Source organism: Chenopodium album, chromosome 27 (genome assembly GCF_948465745.1).
Source record: "Chenopodium album chromosome 27, dcCheAlbu1.1, whole genome shotgun sequence".
Taxonomy (NCBI): domain Eukaryota; kingdom Viridiplantae; phylum Streptophyta; class Magnoliopsida; order Caryophyllales; family Amaranthaceae; genus Chenopodium; species Chenopodium album.
In genome coordinates this window covers 26,973,058-26,993,581 of record NC_137860.1, presented here as the reverse complement: position 1 = coordinate 26,993,581, position 20,524 = coordinate 26,973,058, and the positions used below count along the sequence as shown (strand labels likewise).

The following is a 20,524-nucleotide window of genomic DNA, read 5'->3' as shown; positions in this document are numbered from 1 at the left end:
TACATAACACACACTAAATATAAGAACAACAATAAACACTAAACAAAAATCAAAAAATTAAATTCAAAATCCAAAACCTTATATTCTAAATAATATCCGGATTGATACAACCCCTATGGGTTCAATACTTAAAACATTTAGAGCATCAGTTCTCATCAGCAAATTGTAGCGAAACACACAATCGCTACAATCAACAAAAATAAGAGTCGGAGTTTAAATAATAGATCGCCATTATAATTGTGCAAAATTAAACAAAATTCAATTTGGTTGAAAGTTTTCCCAAATTAATCCCTAGATCTAACTGAAACAACAAAAATTAAAGAAAAATAAGGTAATTAAAAGAGAAAATTAGGGTTTTTCAAAAAAAAAAAAAGAAAGTTAGAGATATATCGAGAGATGGAAATTAAATGAGAGAGAATTGGAGAGCAACAAAGCGTTTAGATAGGCGCAGAATAGAAATGGAAGGTTTAATTTTTGGGTTTAATATATTTGCGTTTATTTTTGGGTTTAATATTTTTGTTTAACATAGACACCTTTATTAAAACTTATATGGCTCTTTAAAAAAAAATTTAAAAAAATTAAAACTTATATATCCTGAAATTTTACCCCCTCCGTTTTGACCAAATTTTAGTCCTAAATGTTCACCCTATTTACTGTTTCCAACAACCATTAATATCAATTTTTTTAACCAAAATTTCATCCAATTTGCACCAATATTTGTGCAAATTTAACTTTCGGAAAATTTAACAATTAATACTGCGTATTAATGTCATTTTTTAAATTATAACCGCGAATTAAAAAACTTATTAATTAAAACCGTAAATAATTTTTAAAATTAGATTTTTACCAGACTCCACTTTCAACCATGTATGACGTCATTTTTCCCCTTAACCCACATTTAACCATTAGTTAACCATTTAAACAACCAAAAAAAAGAAAGAAAAAACAAAAATCTCCCATAATCCATGGTTACCTCAACTAACTAATTAAGCAATACTTCCCTTTCTTTTCTACCTCTCTCATCGATCTTCCTCCACCACTGCTAAAATCCCTCCAATCTTCCTACTCCAAATTCACATTAACTCACTCCTCAAATAAAAAAAAATTAAAATAAATTTAAAAAATAAATTCACATTAACTCCTCCCATCTATCCTCCAATTGCTCCAAATAAATGTGTAATTTTCTTCTCTTAAAGTAATTTTTTTATTGTTTCGTATTCTAGGGTTTTTGAAGATCAGGGATTTCGCATTTTAGGGTTTAGGGATTACGATTTTGGTTGATTAACGTAGCGCATTTGTATTTTTCTTTGAATTGATCAATCAAACAACTATAATATGTGAGTTAATGGGTTTGATAATTTAAATTAAATGTTACAGGACGATTTAATCAATGGTGGTCCATCCCTTTTCCTTCATTGCTCAAATTTCTAATCAACTTAGTTTCGTCAAAGATTCGTTGCAGATCTGAGCAGAAGATCCATCACTTTGTAGATTGTTCTTTAGTGGAGTTTGAATGTCAAAGGGTCAAAGTTAAGTAGTGGAAGAGAAATGTGGGTTGAATTAGCTGGGGACCTGGGGTAACCATGGGTTAGGGGAATATTTTATTTTTTGTTGTTATCTTTTAAATTATTAATCAAGGATTAAACATGGGTTGAGGGGAAAATATGACGTCATAATGGTCTATAGTGGAGTCTGGTAATAAAAATAATCAAAATTTTTACAGCTTTTACGGTAGTAATTCACAAGTTTTTTAATTCGCGGTAGTTACTTTCAAAATGACATTAATACGCGGTGATGATTGACAAATTTTCCTATCGTGTAAATTTTGTTTTTCCATGTACTTTTAATAATTCCCCTCTCTACTTTTTTTCCATACCCGATATAAATTTATCTTTCCAATGTACTTTTAATTTATGTTTTTAAATTCCCGAGAAAATAGGTCATGAGGGACTATCATTAAGGGACGAAGGGAGTACGTACTATAATTATTAAATTATGCACTACAAATGCACATGTGTCAGCCCTATGATTATATTAAACGTAATGACCATGATTTACCTTTATAATTCTTATTATTGATGATGCGGGAGCAATAGACCAATATGGGTATTTTTAAAATTCATGGAATTTTAAGAGAAAGTCTACACTATCTTTTAGTTATTATTAATTATTATGCCTATGGGTTTTTACCTTTACCTTGAAAGGATTATTCCTATTTTTAGGCTTTAAGAATTTTAGACATTAGGATATTTATTTATTTATTTTAATTATGTTAGGATAGATTTAGTAAATATATTAGGGTTAGGATTCTAAATATTTTATCTTATTTTAGGATATAATTTTTAGTTTTCTATCTTATTTCTGTGCGATTTGTCACCCTATAAATATGGGTGTATATCAATAATAGTTGAAGAAGAATGAGAGAATTTGTTATGGGAATTAATCCTTTGAGCGTTGCTAGTTTGATTGTTAATCAAAAACATCACTTGTTGCGACTTGTGATCATCTTCTAGTTGGCAGTTGCGACTAGGAAGAGACCCTCTATTCCTGCGAGAATAAGAGTACTATCCTTTTAATTTTCGTGTAATTTCTTTAAATCTTATTAAAATCCGAAGATCCAATGTTATTATAGCTTGCAAGCCTTGTGAGAGTCTTGAGATATCCATATCATAATGGTATCAGATCCAGTATATTAAAATTTTCATTGAAAAAACTTAATTTCCAAAGACCATTATAACAAAATGAATTTTATTATAACAACATTTATCTTAATTAATATAGTGACCTTTGACATAAGCTCATGAATGCCCCAGGGGCGTTTAATAAAATAACTACAAGTAGAAATATTGAATAAAAATGAACATTAATTACACCGATCAACGCATGAATTTGTCATGCATTCCTAAATTAATGCCTTTTTAAAAGGTATTTTAAATTCTTATCTAATGTCTTGAGAGCGTCTGTTAGCAAGATCCTTTTTCTAGTGTCTCTTAATTTGAAGGACACAATAAATAATTAGTGTGAACCAGATTTAAAAGATATTATTAAAAAGAAAAAAGAATTTTTGCAAAAAACCACCTTATAATTTTTTTTTTGCAATGACACACCTTGATAGATTTTTTTTTTTTTTTTTTTGCAAATCAATAGCTTTATGCCGAAAAATGAGGTTTGACCCCATTTTTAGGCGTTGACTACCCCAATCCACCCACGAAACCACCTCCCTCCCCAACCCCACCCACGAAACCACCTCCCTCCCCAACCCCACCCACAAAACCACCCTTTCGTGGCGTTGACCACCCTAAACACACCCCTTTAACGGCGTTGACCACCCTAAACACACCCCTTTAACAACGCTGATCACCCTAAACCCTCCTCTATAGCCCTAGCCACCATTTTCACCTCCATTGTTAGCGCCGACATCTACCACACTAAATCCAGATGTTGCGAGGTGGTGGAAGGAAGAAAGTTCATTTTCATTGGTGGGTATGAGGAGGAGAGGCGGTTTCGTGGGTGGAGCTAAGGACGAAGGTGGTGATTTTGTGAATTAGGTCGGGGAGAGAGGTGGTTTCTTGGGTGAATTGGGGTAATCAACGTCGGAAAATAGGGTCAAACCTCATTTTTCGATATAAAGGTATTGATTTGCAAAAAAAATTTGATCAAGGTGTGTCATTACAAAATAATAATAATAATAATAATAATAATAATAATAATAATAATAATAAGCAGCTTTTGTGCAAAAAATTGCTTATAAAAAAATTGCGGAGTAGTTTGAATCAAGTTGCCCACTTTCTCAAACAAACACAATCCAATATTATTAATTGCCCTTTATGCTTTATTATCATATACTCCCTCCGTCCCCTTTTGACAGTCCCTTATAGTCAAATTTTAGTCCCAAAATGTTCACCCCATTTGCTTTTTCCAACAACCATCAATATTATTTTTTTTACCAAAATTCCCTCCAATTTGCAACAATATTTGTGCAAATTTAATTTTCCCATTTAAATTTTGTTTTCCCATATACTTTTATTACTTTCTCTCTCTACTTTTTTGCATAACCAATGTCAATTTATTATTCTTATTTGTATTTATTAATTCCCGTGAAAAATGTCCATAAGGGACTATCAAAAGGGGACGGAGGGAGTATAATCTCAAACATAATTATAATTTAAGCACAACTAATGAGACGTATTTGAGTCTACGCAATCATATTTAAAATTTAATGAACATAGAGTAATAATTATTAATTAACACTTCAACATCAGTTATACTAAAACATTATAAAACAAAGAATTCAAAACATAATAAAACATTATAAAACAAAGAATTCAAAGGAGGACCAAATGCAAAACTAACATTATAAAACATTTTAATGTGTTTAATTAATCAACAATATAAACCCTAAAACATACCAAGAAAAATCATAGGTTCATATTTAGCCACACAATAGCAATATTAGAATACCAATGCAACAAGCATAGTTTTTTTTTAAGTAACATACAATTTAAAAATGGTTCCAATCGCCCTACATTTAATATCCTGATTGCATATTATCAAACAAAGAACAAAGAAGTAGCAACTAGCCCTACAAGAGCCGAAACTTGAAGATTAGAACCCAAGTTAGGCTTGGCCGTTGGTGCTGGTGACTCGGCTGTTGGTGCAGGTGACTCGGCTGAGGGTGTAGGAGACCCGGCTGAGGGTGCAGGAGACTTGGGTGGCTGACCATGCGAACCATGTGGAGGCGCCACAGGAGGTGAATGTGGAGATATGACATCAACGGTCAATCGTTGTCCTTTGTTGCAATGCTCTAAATTCCCACTGATGAAGTAGAAGTATCCTGGACGTTCGAGCTTAACCACGGTGTTGCCGTCTGTGTACGTAGCAGTGGTGTTGGTTTTGTTACAGTGATAGTAGCCATATTTGTCTACTATTAGAACTGAATCATTCTTGTATTGAAAATCTGCACAACGAATTAAAATAAAAAAAGTATCTCATCATATAAAAGCATTATCTCATTACTTAAAAAAAATAAAAAAAAATAATCAGGTTTTACGAGTAAGAATTAGAAAATCGTAATCTCTTGATTTCGATAAATCCCTTTGGGTTTAAGAATTTAAAAATCATAATCTCAATTGATTAAAAAATCGTAATCTCAATTGATTTAGAAATCATCATCTTAATTGATTAAAAAAAACGTAATCTCAATTGATTTAGAAATCATCATCTCAGTTGATTCAAAAATCGTTATCTCAATTGATTTCAATAAATCCCTTTAGTATAATAAAAAACATACACTAAACAAAATGAACACATTATAAACTAGAACTTATCACATTAGAAAAAGTGATAAACTTGTAACAAATTAAAACATATAAACCCTAATCTACACCAATTAATAGTTCATACTTTTTACATATAAACCCTAATCTGTACTCTCGATTAGTTATTATAAAGAGTTGACACTCTAATTCAAAATATGTAGTCTCAATTAATTTTAATGGATCCTTTTAGGCTGATTATTATAAATAAATGATACACTCCTAACAAAATAAACGAATTACAAACTTATCATTAATTAAATTTAAAGAAAAAAAGAAAAGAAAAAACATAAACTCATAACAAAAATATAAACCCTAACTAGAGAAATTATTCCAAACTATATTACCATTAATTGTATAATATAATAACTTTCAATCTAAAACATTCAACACATATAATAAAGTTTAAAATGACATATTAAATCATAAATAAAAAAAAATTAGATAAAACTATAAAATAAAAATAAAAATAAAACATACGTAGAGAATCTCCAATATGGAATCGTTGAGAAGAAGCCCAATGAGCAAAGAAATCAGTATCATTTCCATCAGGAACACGCCAAGTAAGATTACCACCAACTTCAAAACTCTTAAAACAATCCACAACACCTAATTGCATCCCAATTATCACACTAATCATGATTAGTGAAGCAAATCCCATATTAACCTTCATCTTTTATAATTTAACACAATAATAATTGTAATATTTCTCTCTAAATATCAAAGTTTTTTGAGGAATAAGAATGAAAAATGAAAATGAATGTGAATGAAAAAGTGGGCTAGTAAAGGTTATATATATAGGAGGGTTAAAAGGGATTGAAACGGTTAGAATAAAAAGAGAGGATATTAAGGGACGTGGGAGAGGTTAATAATAATGTGGCGGTAATTAATATTGTTATTGACTAATTTGACTCAATCTTTGGGAATCAACGTGTATAGTATAGGTGCGTTGAATTTTTACCGTTTGAAAATTATTTACCTTTCAAACTTCCAACACTTATCTTTTCAACACTAGTACTTTCTTTTCTTTGAATTTTATTTTTTTTTCTTTATAAAAAAAAATTTGTTGATGATAATTAATTCGTTAATTGTATCACTCGTCATTGTAGATTTTTTTTTTTTTAAAAAAAAAGAAAGTGTATCATTGTATGCTGCATTTACTTCTCACAATTATTTGATTTCATTTCCATTCATAACGATTATTTTTACTCTTTTTCTTTTGTTGATTCACTTAATATACATAATGATAATTAAAATTAATATATTTGTTTCCTTACTAGTAGATCTTAGCAATATTGTGAATTATTATCGAAGGATTATTTACCTTTATAAAATAAAAAAAAATAAAAAAAGAATTAAGAGACAAGAATTTGATTTGTTTTCTTTTTTTGAAAGATATTTGATTTGTTTTCTAAATTGGTATTAGTTATACCTCATAAGGAAAATATAGTGGTTGTCAATTAACCTATAGATATAGATTTATATCCTTGGCATATGATTTGGTGGATTATATATTGTGATGACAATTGGATATGTATGAAATATATTTGTAACATATCTAATTACTCCGTATTTTTTGAGTTATAATATAATTATGTTTTCATATTAAACTCATGTCATTCTATGTTCACCTTACTTTCACTTGTTTCAAATAAATAAGTTTAAGGCCCTGTTTGATTCACCTTAATTTTGCTGAACTGAAATTATTTTTACTGAACTGAACTTAATTTTACTGAACTGAAATTATTTTTACTGAAATTAAATTATTTTTACTGAACTGAAATTATTTTTACTGATTTTCTATTATAATTCTTCTTTAAGAAAACTGAATTTTACTGAACTGAACTTATTTTTACTGAACTGAAATTATTTTTACTGAACTGAAATTAATTTTACTGAACTGAACTTATTTTTACTGAACTGAAATTATTTTTACTTAATATTATTTTTTTAAGGTGAAAAGAACAGGGTCTAATAGTTTTTTTAGCTAGTAAAGGTCTGTTCACATTTATTGAGCTGAGGTGAACTAAACAGAATAGAGCTAAAATGAATATTTTATGAGAGAAGGGAATTAGGAGGTAAACTGAACTGAACTGAAATTTAATTGAAATGAACAGGCCCTAAATAAGTTCAACAGTATAGAAGAAATAAATAATTTTGATAATATGTACAATAATTTTTATTTTAGAATAAATAATAATCGTATGACATACGAAGTATAAAGTACGAGTAATATTTAATATACAAGAATAACTCAAGGCAGAGCACACAATAGTCAAAAGCTTAAAACTTTAAATGCTTCTTTTGGTGCAATTAAAACTTTAAATGCTTGGTTGATAAAGAACATACTATATAAGGATTAATTATTGGAAATTGATAAATGATATTATTAAGAATTATTAAGCACTAATAACATCAGTTAACACGTGATTTTGTTATAAATTCCTAAAATTATACTCACCATTTTAAGATAATGTATTAGGGCCTGTTCAAATTTCCTAAACTGAGCTGAACTCAAAACTGATTGGAGATAGACTGAACTGGACTGAATAGAGCTGAAATGAATATTTTATGAGAGAAGAAAATTAGGAGCTAAACTGAACTGATTGGAACTAAATAAAAATAATTGGAGCTGAACTGAACTGAAATTAAGATGAAGTAAACATGCCCTTATTATGTTATGCTTTATATGCATCACGGCTTAAGGATTGTATAAATCATAACCATTAAGTTATTTGCATATTGAATATGGACAGGAATACTGAAATAGGTAAAATGAATATTACTCGAAATTTAGCTTTATTATTTATTCGATTAACGGACCCAAAATTTAGGTTACCAAATGAGCCAAAAGCTGTTCCGAGGCTCTAGCATAGCAAAAGAAAAAAAAACAAAAAAAAACAAAAAAAAAAAAGGTGACTATCACTTCCTCTGTTTTATTGTTCTACCCTTATGTTTGATCATGCAAAGCAGGCCAAAGAAGGGCTCGAACCTCTCTGTTGCCCGTATTAGCGCACTCCAAACACTATCCCTGCATTCATTGTCAATTACATAACTTTCATGTCTCATAATACTCATCAATGATTGAATTGTGAACTTAGCCTTTAGGTGAATCTGGACCTTCAGCTAGATAGGGTGATAAGGTATCCCATCTCCACCCTCGCCTTGTTCCCATGGTTCTTCTACCGTCACCCCTGCTAACCCGGGATTCTGGGGTAGCTTGAGTTACCACATTCATAAGAGATTTGTTTGTAGTCTATTTGTTGTGTCCATGGCAAGCTCAACTATCCCATATAATAGATGCTAGTGTTTCACAGTACTTTCAAGAAGGCTAATATTAAAATTAGTAGTTCTTTGTATTACAAAGTCATTTACTCAATACAAACACACAACACACCCCAATTAGGTCCTATCTGCATATAAAGAAATGGGGTCACCATAACCAAAAACTTTCTTTTTACAAGTGTTACTAACTCGAACTATGAAAGCGAAAAACAAAATAAATTTTTGTTGCAGTGTTGCTGGCATTACCAAAACAAAATTTTGGATGGATTTTATTATACTACTTCCCAAGGGATTGCAGCAATATCATCAATGGGTCAAAAAAACAAAAAGAAAAAAACTCCTACATTCTCCCGAAGGGTCAAACTAGAAGCTCTAACAATTTCATATACAAAAGGCAAAATTCGAAGTTTCGAAAAATCTGTGGTCATTTTTGCTGCTCGTCTGTCTGCAGTTGACCAGCATCCACTCTTTCAAACCAGGAGCAAGGCATCTCGCTTGAAGCTGCAGTAGAAAGTCCATGGAGGGTGAAGTATATGTCCTGCAGCAACTGACAATAAGGCATTCAAATGGGCGCAACACACAAGCATGGTCCATTACTCTAAATTTGATGACAACAATCAAATACTGAATTGTTCTGCTCAAGCAAACAAGCAAGAGATTTAGAAATCTGAAGATCACCTCCTCCAATCCTGCCGAGAACAGGTTTTTCAGTCTCAGTTCAGCCAGTATTGCGCAGCTTAATGCAAACAAAATGCAACAGTCATGTTTCCTTCGGATAGCATAATACTAAGTAATAAATATACGAAATAGTAGATAGCCTACTGAAAGATTATGTTCTCATTTTATATACTCGTATACAACTATACAAGTACTCCGTAGATTACAAGTAAAACTAAGATAATAGGTGGAAAGTTGTTGGCAACTAAGCAATCTTCTTAAGAAAGACATTTAAATTTCTTTTTCTTTTTCATCATTAATTTTCAGAACAAAATGAGCCAGCCAGTAATCTTCCCTGGGTTGGAGAGTACATTGGGCCAGAGGGGTTAGATGTACTTTATCCCCCAGAAAACAGAAAGGTTGTTTTTCATTGAACCTTGAAAAATAAATGATCAAAGGAAACAATAGAATTCCATGATGACAAGAAATGGTCGAAAAAAAATAATCACCTGAAAGGAGACAGAAGGTTCTATAAGTTTCTCGCTTAAACTTTGCTTGCAATAGTAGCTTTCTGATTTGTAATCGCTTCTTGGAGCAGCTTACGTTTTTCAGCTCTGATATCAAGAATACTTGGTGGCATGGGTTCGAGAGACCCATGCATCTCAACAAGGTCAAAAAATTCTTTCTTTGCCAAACTTTTCTTCTGAATGAGTACGTCAACCACAACATCCACAAGCTTCCGGTTACGTTGCAAGATCTGACAAGAACAAACAGTCATACAATAGAACCAGCCAACAGATAACACCGCCAACACTAATCTACTGTACCTTCTTAACACGTTCATAACATAAGTTGACTATCCTTAGTGCCTCCAGATCAATGTCCTGATAAGTGGCAATGTATTAACCAAACCATTAGACACATATACCAGAAACAGGAATGAGCAGGTTATCCCTTTCAAAAAAAAAAAAAAAAGGTAAGCAATTTAAAAGTTGGGACCAGGTCTCAATTTTATTTGGCTCAACATACACTGGTAAAAGCTGAGTTTTATTCAAAAAGTATTTAGCACCTGTTGGGAATGCTTACATCAATTTTTTCAGAAACCCAGAAGTTGTTCAAACCATGATGTTTTTCAGACAGGCCACCAAGAACAAAAGCACGAGCTGCTGACCGGGCATTATCAGCTGTTTCAGCCCATATAGTGCTTAACTGCAAGAGTTCAGAGCAGTTAGAGTCATATCTACCAAGGAGGGCAGAAGAAATAAAAGTTAGTTAGCTAGCAAGCAGATATCAAGAAGGATAAACATAATAAACCAGATAGCAGATTATTATTTTTATAACAATACTCTACCACATCATCTTCTTCCCTTGCCAGACCGAGGGCTTGTGTATGTTAGGTCACAGGTTCGAATCCCCTCCCCCATTTGTAATTTGTAATGCCTTTGTAGCTAAAAAATAAACTTCTTCCCTTGCTCTTCTTTTCTATTATTATTTTACTTATGCAAACATTACCCTTGTTGGGAATTTGATTTGAAGTCCAGTGAATTGAGGAATAGTATTAAGCAGTATCATCCATGCACCAATACATAATAACATTCGTCAGAAGTACAAAACTAGAAGTTCAGAAAGAGAATGACATTCATGAAGAAAATAATAGAAGAAATATATTAGCAATGTTCCCGTCATATTATCAATGGCCTGGTGACTCAAAGAACCTCACTTTCCCAGCAGTATCTTCAGATTTGTGGCATATCTCAAATCCCACACTTATTTTTAAATAAGTATAGTGCAGACAGGCTAAACCATAGCAAAGCACTAAATTCCAGAACCTTTTATAATCTTAAGTATACAAGACTGCACTGCAAGTTTAGAGTATTTAGAGTCTATTTGCCATCCAACAGCAAATCCCCCATGATTAGCTTTACCAAGAAAGCTAATTATTTTCTCACAGCATAATGCTCCATCAAAAATTTGTATTTAAGAAATGTCTATTTGCTGAAATAAGAGGCTTTCGTCAAATAAAGTACAATACAGACCAACTTGGGCTGGAAACTTTATATGGATTGGAGTTAATTTACAATACAGCAAGCATGCCACTTGAACAATCATATTATGAAACAAGAAAAGTAGTCATTGAGTTGCAGATAGGAAGCTTTTTAACTATGGGACACTGAATTAATAGTCTTGCTAACTAGACCTTCACTTCTTACTATAATCACAGCCTAACAGAAAAGACATAACACTAATAAGCATAGATGGGTAACAAGAGTAGCAGTCTACAATCTACAGACATAAAACTTGCACAACCTAGAAAAATGCAGGAATATATTTGAATTTTGATATTTCAGAAACGTCACACAAGCCATGCTAATTTTCCCTCACCTGGTCTTCACCATACCACATCTCATCAGCTGCTCGAGATGCTAGCTGAACTGTAATGTGATCCAAAAGAGACTGCCGGCTGCATAAAGAAGATAACAGAGAAGGTGAGTATATTCTTTGAATGCAGACTGCAACTCTGAAGTCAGCTATATGCATCTTAAGCCACCATGAATGAAGGTCAGATGTGCTACAAGTTGGACACCTGCTTGCTTGTGAGTTGCACGTAAATGCACAAAATGAATTTTTTAATACTATTTATTTCTCATTGTTCCAACTGTTTATTCCAGGATATGGCTGTATTGAAGATACATATCAAGATAGGCGGTACCAAAAGTCCAGAACTGACAAAAGACATACATAACCAGACAGTATCTTACAGATTAAGGGTTTCAATTCAAGATAGGTCCTTTATCTGGCTTTCATGCTTTGGTTTTAGATTTATGTTCTACTACTACTTACTACACTTCTTACCATAAATTTGTTACAATCTGCCCATCATTGTTTTCTGCAAGGAATCAATATTTAGGGGAAGGGCATGCTAGTTATAATCTTTTAGTAGTAACTTGGGGAATAAGCTAGAGAGGTTTGTTAGGAGGGATTTTCTATAAATAGGCCTCATTAGGAAGAATAAGGATATGTTGAATATTGTGAGGTTTGTAATTGGGTGAGAGTGACCCTCTCGAAAGCTCATATTGGGAGAGATTCCACCTCTCGAAAGTGGAATTATCGTTCAATTAGCTGTAATTCTCATCTTAATACTAGAATCGGCAATTTAATTTCTGCCATTGTTGGTGCTGTAAAACATGCTAATACCTAGCAATTTCTTTCATCAACATTTCTTTTACGTTGAATCTGAGAAACAGCCTCGTATAAAGCTAGGTATACCCATATCTTTCGATACTGTCACCAGTAAGATCTACATTGGCTGTTCTGTTGTTGTACACTGTTGTATTACTTGTATACCAAATACAGAAAGGACAACCATGACTACAGAATAGCAGCAGTGAGGAAACCTACCTTAGCATTCCCTCCTTAAATTTGACATGATCAATTTTAGAACGAACATAACCAAGTTCCCTGCCCGCCCTAGGAGCAATATTTACCTGCCAGGAAAGAATTAAAATTTAAATACAATATCATGACAGAGAAAACAACTTCATCAATGAGAAAAACATTTGAAAAATGATGAAAGCAAAGCCAGGATAGGATCATACAAATTCTATATTTCTAAGATCAGGAAAGTTCACAGCTGCTATAGCTTGTGCTGCTTCATTGAGAGCTACACGCTTCCACATTTCAGGAGTCCTCTCCTTCCTGTCAAGCATTCCTCTTTCTTCCAATTGTGCAGCTTGTAACAAGTCATCCGTTGTTATCTGCATACCGCAACGAAAATCATGACTAATGATTATAGACCTAGATAGCGACCAACTTCATTGGGCCAGTTGGCCAAACACTACCTTGGTAACTTTTAATGGATGTTACTAGGAAAGGTGCATTCAAGTCAATCTAGTCAGCTAAGTCAGTGCACTTTGGGTTTAATTAAAAAAGTGATGCATATCCTTTTCTGATTAAAAAAGGCTAAACCTAGATCCAAAATTCTCAAGTTGAGGTTAACCCAACAGGTTGGAACTTGGAAGTGCCTCTCATTTTTGCTTTCATTCCCACTGATCTTGAATTTTACAACGAAATATGGTGGTATGCTGTCAAGTAAAATCCAGTAAACTTTAATGCAGACTTAAAACATAGGGAAATCCAATAATTTAACAAGGGAGAATGTACATGGGTGATACAGTTGCCATGAAAGCAAAAGACTGTATTCCAAAATAGGTGAGTGATGGATTTTTTTTCTCTTATATTTTTATTCAGGTGGAGGGGAAAAAAAAGGAGGGCAATAGGATGATAAAATTTTCTTCTCTTTATGATAACTAACAAATCAGTATCTAAAGTTAGTGTCTAATTTCCAAGAAAAGTTTCATAAAAGAACTGAACTTTATTCACATTTCTGCAAACTTTCACTGACAAGGAAAACATGAGCCATCAAAGTCCAGTGCTTCCAAGAATAAAATTACCTCACTTCTGCTATCACGCAACATACTGATAGCAGCAACCTCGATAATATTTGCAAGCTCCGCCCCAACCATACCATCAGTCATACTAGCAACAGCCATATAGTCCACATCCTCCGCCATTGGTTTCTTGCGAGCATGAACCTAAGTCCAGAAGACACAAGAATAGTAAGTAGATGCTAAGGGGAGAAGGTTATTCCAAGAGGGCAAGTGCCTTGTAAAATTGCCACACATTGTCTAAGAAAATTTGGTTGACAATATCTGGCTAATGAATACAAATGAAAATTTAGCTGACGCACCTGTAGAATTTCGACACGCCCTTGAAGACTAGGTTTTGGAATATGTATCTTCCTGTCAAACCTACCAGGCCTAACAAGAGCTGGATCTAAAATGTCTGGTCTATTTGTCGAAGCAATAGTTATCACTTCCCCTCTGCCTTCAAAACCATCCAAGCACACAAGGAGCTGTCATTGATAAAAAAAAAAAGAAAGATAAATAACTAACTATATCATGAAAACTTCCATGTCTCTGCTTCAACAAACATAATGGAAATGGAACAAGATAACTAAACCTGATTTAGAGTAGCATCACGCTCTTGTCCACCTGAACCTTTAATGAGACCACGCTCCCTCCCAACAGCATCCAATTCATCAATAAAGACAACAGCTGGAGCCTATCCAAGTCCCAAACCATTACAGACATGTTACTGTTAGCTCATCTTTCAATCTATTGCAAATCTTGCTCACTTATAACAGAAAAGATGAGCACGAGACATATAAGATGAGAACTTTAGTAAGAATACGAAGACAAAGTTTTTATAGTAACAAAAGAGGATGAAAACTATCACATGTTTTACGCTAGTACTAGAACACATTCTGGGAGAATCCAGAGAAAATAAGGACCTTCAATTTGATTATGACTTTAAGTAACAAAAATATACTTACATTATCTCTTGCTTCTTGGTAAAGTGCCCTAACACGAGAAGCACCAACACCAACGTATATCTCCACAAATTGAGAGGCAGATATTGAGAAGAAGTTTACACCAGCTTCACCAGCCACAGCCTTTGCTAACAGTGTCTTCCCAACTCCAGGGGGTCCACAAAGAAGAATCCCACCTTCAAGAAGTTGATGCAGCAATTTATTAACAATTTAACAAAAGAAACAACGTGAAGCACTAAATTGACTCAACAATCGAAACTGTCACCAAGGGCAACAACAAATGTTTCATTTGGTACCGGGAGGTGTGAGTGAGATGGTAGCATTTTATTGATAACTCGTATATTAAATATAGTTTCCATCAAATACCTCCTAGGAAATTATAAACAGGATTATGGAAGTCCTCCTCAGGAAATTAAGGCATCTTGAAGAATAAGACACAGAGTAATTCTAACACCAGAAGTCTTTATTCTCTGTATGGAATGACTCTTTAACTTAGAAGCATTTCTCTTTTACAAGGCGTGATCAGGAAGTATTGCACTAATGTTTGTGGATAACTTCCTTCTGTTAGGCGAAGCGAAATTTGAGATTCTGATGCAGTTAAGCAGTAAAGTAAAGTCTCGACCCCTGTTTTATGAAGTCTAGCCAAAAAATGAATGCCTCAATGAGCAAAATAACTTCCTCCCAAACAAAAAGTTGATAACTTCAAGGAATGTGAAGACTTAAAACTTACTCAAGTATCCCTCTTAAATGGAAAAAAAAAAAAAAAAAAAAAAAAAAAAAATAATAATAATAATAATAATAAATAAATAAATAAATAAATAAAAAATCACCCAAAACCAGCATAGCTTCTTCTTGGATGAAGCAGCTGCAAAGCTTTGCAGCTGGAAGTCAAAATGCTGATCAAAGGCTGAAAAGCATACCAAATCACTTCTCCAATCAACTCATCAGTACAATCAGCCATTCAGCCTAGATAAATTATGAATAATATTGACAGAATTTCTGGTAGATTATATACTTCCTCCGTTAACTATTATTTGCAACATATACTATAAATGGATGCTAACTATTATGTGCAACAAATGTTTTCTTTCCTTTTTAAGTAATCATTTCTCTCTATCTCTCTCCTCATCACATGCACCCAACTTTTTCTCTCTCCGTTTTACTCTCACAAACAAATTTTGCCTAGGAGTCCGCAAACACCCCCTTTGTTGCAAATAATAGTTAACGGAGGAAGTAGAAAGAAAATTTCACTGGATTTCCAGAGGACATATTTGCAAACTAATAACATAAAAGGGAGATTAGGGTCCACTAGTGCAGGGACCTAACAATCTGGTCTGGCAAAGTCGTTACTTTAAGCTGATAAGACTCAGGCACACAAAATTTCTCAAAGATAACTATTGAAATGAAAATTATGAACCCAAGAGTTTTAACAAGACTTCCAAATTTCCAATACATTGAAATAGCATTGACAAGGGTTCATACTCTTCTTTAAGAGCCTACAATGGATTATGGGGAACGAATAAGGAAGATGCAAGTGCATACAACGAAATGGTAACTGGACTGGGATTATCCAAATAAGTGAAAGCCTGCTTGCCTACCTGTTATATGTGCATGAAAATATCTAGGATTTCTTCAGAGTACAAAGAATATCATGTCCATGTCACCTCTCAAAACAAAGACATCCTCTAATTAGTCTCCAAAGGTATATTTTCCTTGAAAATACACTACTCTCAATCAAAGATAATGGTGTTAGACTGTAAGCACTCAACAGGGATAAGGGGGAATGGGTATGGGTATCTCCTTGACACCCCAAAATTTATATGTTTTCTGGACAAACTGTTGAATTGGAGCAGAAGTACTACTGCTCAAGCCATTGCTAACAGGATAATTGATTTCAATGCTAACTGTAGCTTTTGCCCACATATATCTGAACCAATGAACACTTCCCTATAGCTGAAACATGGGATCTTCTAAAACCCCCTCAAATGATCTCAGAGGGATTTAAAGCCTGGATCAAGGAAAACCTCCTCGGAAAAAGAAAAAGAAAAGGAAAACTTTTGGACCTATCTTGTGGAGTATTATATTTTCCCTTTTTTTTTCTTTCATGTGAAGAATAAGAGGTGGAAGATACTGGGGTGGGCACCTTTTTTTTCTATCATGTGATAAGTTGGGAGAATAATGGCAGATCTAAGTTATAACCAAGCTTTTAGTAACAAAATAATTGTGGAAAAGGCAGTGTTTATAGCCACTTTGGACTCTACACACCAGGCTTGCTAAGAAATTAGATGCATTTCTGTCGCTAGTCTCTAAAGGGCTAATTTCACACTTCATCATTAACGTATGTCTGGCACTCCAGGAAAATACAGAAAAACATATGCTGATTGCATCTAGCAACCAGAAAATGCACTTTAATAAGAGCAGCAGGTGTAATTAACGTTATCTAAATCCACTCAGAAAATCATTTCCTCTGAATTGCAAACTGCTTTGGATTCACATTGTATTTAAAGAAATTTGAACGAGAGTTAGTAGTAAATCGGGTGGGAAGTGAAGATGCAAAGAGTCCCCCCCCCCCCCCCCCCCCCCTCTATAACCAGGGTGCCCTCCTAAACAAATTAGGTGAATAAGAAGTGCTGCTAGTGTAAATGCTAGCCATATATTTACAGAAAAAAACACAACAACATGAGGGGATGGATCAGTGAAAAAGGAGCATTTTAGTCATAGCTAGCATTTATGATGATAATGTATTTATTAACTAGAATACTAGATAGTAAATAAAGCACTTCAGAACACAAAGTTATAAATATAAAGCAAACAAAAAAAGACCAGCTATACAAGGAAAAAATAGCTGAGAAAAGAAGGAAGAAAGGCCAAAACGGCTAGGATGTAAACCGTAGAGACATACAAGTGATACAACTGGTGGCAAAGGAGAGAGGAAAACTCAGACTACTAGGGACTACATTGTTATAGACGGGGGCGCCATGCTAGGGGTCTGCTAGACAAACCATAGAGCACCACAATTTCCTTCACAAGGCCAATTCTCACAGAACTCTTGAGGGGGTATACGTTTAACACCTACTGGTTGTCTACAAAATTTCAGATTGAGGCCTCTCTTTTAACATCGCTGCCTATTCTCATATAACAATACCCCCCAAAAAAAAAAATGCTTTCACTTCCATTTGTTGCCACAAACCTTTAACCATAAGCTTTTAGTACTTGTTCTCTTCACCTGAAACAAGTAAATCTGGTCTGATTTTTTTAAGGTCTGATTTGATCTGATTTGATTTTTTTTTATTATCTCGTCTGGTCTGGCCTAATCTGATTTAATAATTTGACAAAACTTTGACTGCATTTTAATACTAATCTATACAGAAAAACATTATCGAAATGGATCTTCTTAGATTCGTCTCATTATGAACTTTTCAAATATGTAATTTTAATAATTTTTTTAATACGCAATTAACGATATTTAACGATAAGTAAATGATAATCAAAAGTTTTGATCTGGTCTGATCTGAATTTATTAAGATATAAGTAATAACTATTTGAAATAAGTTCAAGAGAACAAGTCCTTAGTCTTTTACTGACAGGCATAGAAAGAAGTTAAATGAAGAAACAAGTTAAATGACAGCGCAAGCTATTTATGCAATAGCAGTCATATGACTCATATCTAGGTGAAGATGAAGATCTTTCACACAGCGTGTGAGGAAGGATTACAGGGCCTTGTTTTGTAATTATCCAGTTAATATGAGAAATGCAATCTAAGTTATTAGCCAAAGGAGGTACAGAGAAAGGAGGCACTGCAAAAATGATTTAGTCAACAGACCCAGTTTCCAGGAAATGGCTTTTGGCAACAACAAAATTCAGGTAAATATAAATTGGAAGACATAAGAAATTTGCAGAAATCAGACCTGGTATCTTCACTCCTCTTCTGCGATACATTTCTGCATGTGTGAAAAATTTAACAATCTCTTCCAGCTCAATTCGTATTTTACCAAGCCCGGCAACATCTGAAAACTTCACATCTACATCTCTCTCCAAAAATTGAGGTGGTCTTTTATGGCGTGCTCGACGAACACGAGCACCAGACTTCATGAACTGTGAAGCCATCTTCATGTAAGCGTTTTGCTCACCACCCTTCCCCTCTTCTTCTCCTTCTTCATCTTCACCCTCCAATCCTTGCATTTTCCTCTCTAGCTCCCTCATCTTTTTTCTTTCCTCTGCCTCGGCTTTCTCAATCTTTATTCTGTCCTCATAATCCTTCCTTTGCTTTTTATAATTAAGAACAACTGTCCGGTAGAATATGATAAAGAAGATAACCCCAAGGGCAGTAGCCACATTTTTGTCTCTAGCCAAATTAATCCATATATACCCCATTTCTCTATAATTCTTCCGAGCCTGACGCAATGACTGTTCGTGCTTCATCTTCTGCAATTCCCTTCTCTTGGTTCTCTCCTCAATCTTCTTCTGCTGTTTCACCATCTTTTCCATCATCTCCCTCTCCTCCCTCATTGCCTTCATGTCCTCTTTTCTCTGCCTCTTCAACTCCTCCCTCATCTTCTTCAACTCCAAAGCCTTCTTCGATTGCGGCTTTGTTTTAAAAAACGAATTGATCGCCCAAAAGGGTACCTTCGACAAGAACCCCAAGTATGGGGAAGGAATCTCCGGCTTCTTAACCGGCGGACTATATGCATTCACACAAAATGAATCAATCTTCAACTCATCCCATTTACTCCAAAAGTTAGGATTACCCTCAAAAGATGGCAACACGGTCCTAAAAACCCTAGAATCATCCAACACAACCAAAACCCACTCGGGTTTTCGCCTCAATGCAGCACTAGCAGGCTTAATTACATGCTTAAGCTTACCCTCCTCCATCAAATTCAATACCTCAGTAAAGGGTAACCTATCTCTAACTACAGGCAAACCCTGAGACCATGTTTTAAACTGTTCTGGGGTCAATGCTTCTACTGTTTTCTTAGTACTACGCTTCTTTTCGGACTCTTTTGCCGCCACAGCCGGCTGTGGCAGCGCAGTAGAAATCACTGTAAGAGTGACAGACAACTTAAGCAGTTCCAACCCATTATTGTTTTTTTTGTTCTCGTCATCATCTTGTGAGTTTTTAGACAATTGACATGAAATTCTAGGGTGTACATGAAATGGGCAATTATGTTTTTGGGATTTTGATGGAAAATTAAACAAGGGAAATGAGTGTTTAATCAAAGCCATGAAATTTACAGAAAATAATCTACTAATTAACAAGAATGAAATAGAATTGAGAGAAAGGAACACAAACTTGATTGAAGCGCGACCAAGTAATTGCAATTTGGTGCAGCATACTTTGGTGGAATTGAAGTTTCAGATAGTTTTCATCTGCTCAGGAAAGCGTAGCTTCTGAGAGTGAGTGAGAGAGATACTGGCCTGACTAAAACAGGAGGTGTTGGAGATTGGCGTTGCAGGAAAAAATTGAGATAGGCAAATCCAATGATTTTATTTAGTACTGTACGAGTCTACAAGTATTCCTTTTTCTATGGGTTGAAGACTTAAAAGTTACCCGTCTTTTACCGGTTAACGCCCGTATTTTGATAATTATAGACGAGTTATCGTCAGTTCGTCACATGCTTTTCACTCCTTAACTCATTTAACACTTTCTCCTCCCAACAAACTACCACTAGTCTCGAGGACAAAGTCATTACCGGCGTTAAAGTCTCTTTTTAAAAAAAATTGGATTGAGGCAAAGCAATTGGGATTTCGATTTGGAGTGGAAATGCATGAAATAGGCATTCCTCCTTAGGTGTTTGAAATGTCCAAGTATTTTCAACTAAGAGAACCTTTTAGAAACAGATGGAATATCATATAATACGAGTAAATTAATTAAATT

General features: G+C 34.0%; 1 protein-coding gene and 1 pseudogene across 8 annotated transcripts; both read right to left on the bottom strand.

The window, feature by feature from the left end:
* Positions 1-4,550: 4,550 nt before the first annotated feature.
* On the bottom strand, positions 4,551-5,988 carry LOC145619893 (early nodulin-like protein 7 pseudogene; annotated as a pseudogene).
* Positions 5,989-8,735: 2,747 nt separating this feature from the next.
* On the bottom strand, positions 8,736-20,118 carry LOC145620680 (putative inactive ATP-dependent zinc metalloprotease FTSHI 2, chloroplastic). Of its 8 annotated transcripts, none has more exons than XR_014108287.1 (13): positions 18,555-20,118; positions 14,650-14,822; positions 14,277-14,378; positions 14,005-14,169; positions 13,709-13,849; positions 12,854-13,012; positions 12,657-12,742; positions 11,640-11,718; positions 10,344-10,466; positions 10,085-10,141; positions 9,767-10,014; positions 9,279-9,336; positions 8,736-9,147 (listed from the first exon to the last, which is right to left on the bottom strand). XR_014108287.1 is itself a non-coding variant. In XM_081675388.1 (13 exons), the coding sequence occupies exons 1-11, from the start codon at positions 19,870-19,872 to the stop codon at positions 9,802-9,804; spliced, it is 2,616 nt and encodes an 871-aa protein (XP_081531514.1). In that variant the 5' UTR covers positions 19,873-20,118; the 3' UTR covers positions 8,736-9,147; positions 9,279-9,289; positions 9,767-9,801. The 8 variants fall into 8 exon arrangements, 6 of the variants coding, with proteins under 6 accessions (XP_081531514.1, XP_081531516.1, XP_081531510.1 ...); XR_014108288.1 differs by having other exon boundaries at positions 8,736-9,138; XM_081675388.1 differs by having other exon boundaries at positions 9,279-9,289.
* Positions 20,119-20,524: the final 406 nt, after the last annotated feature.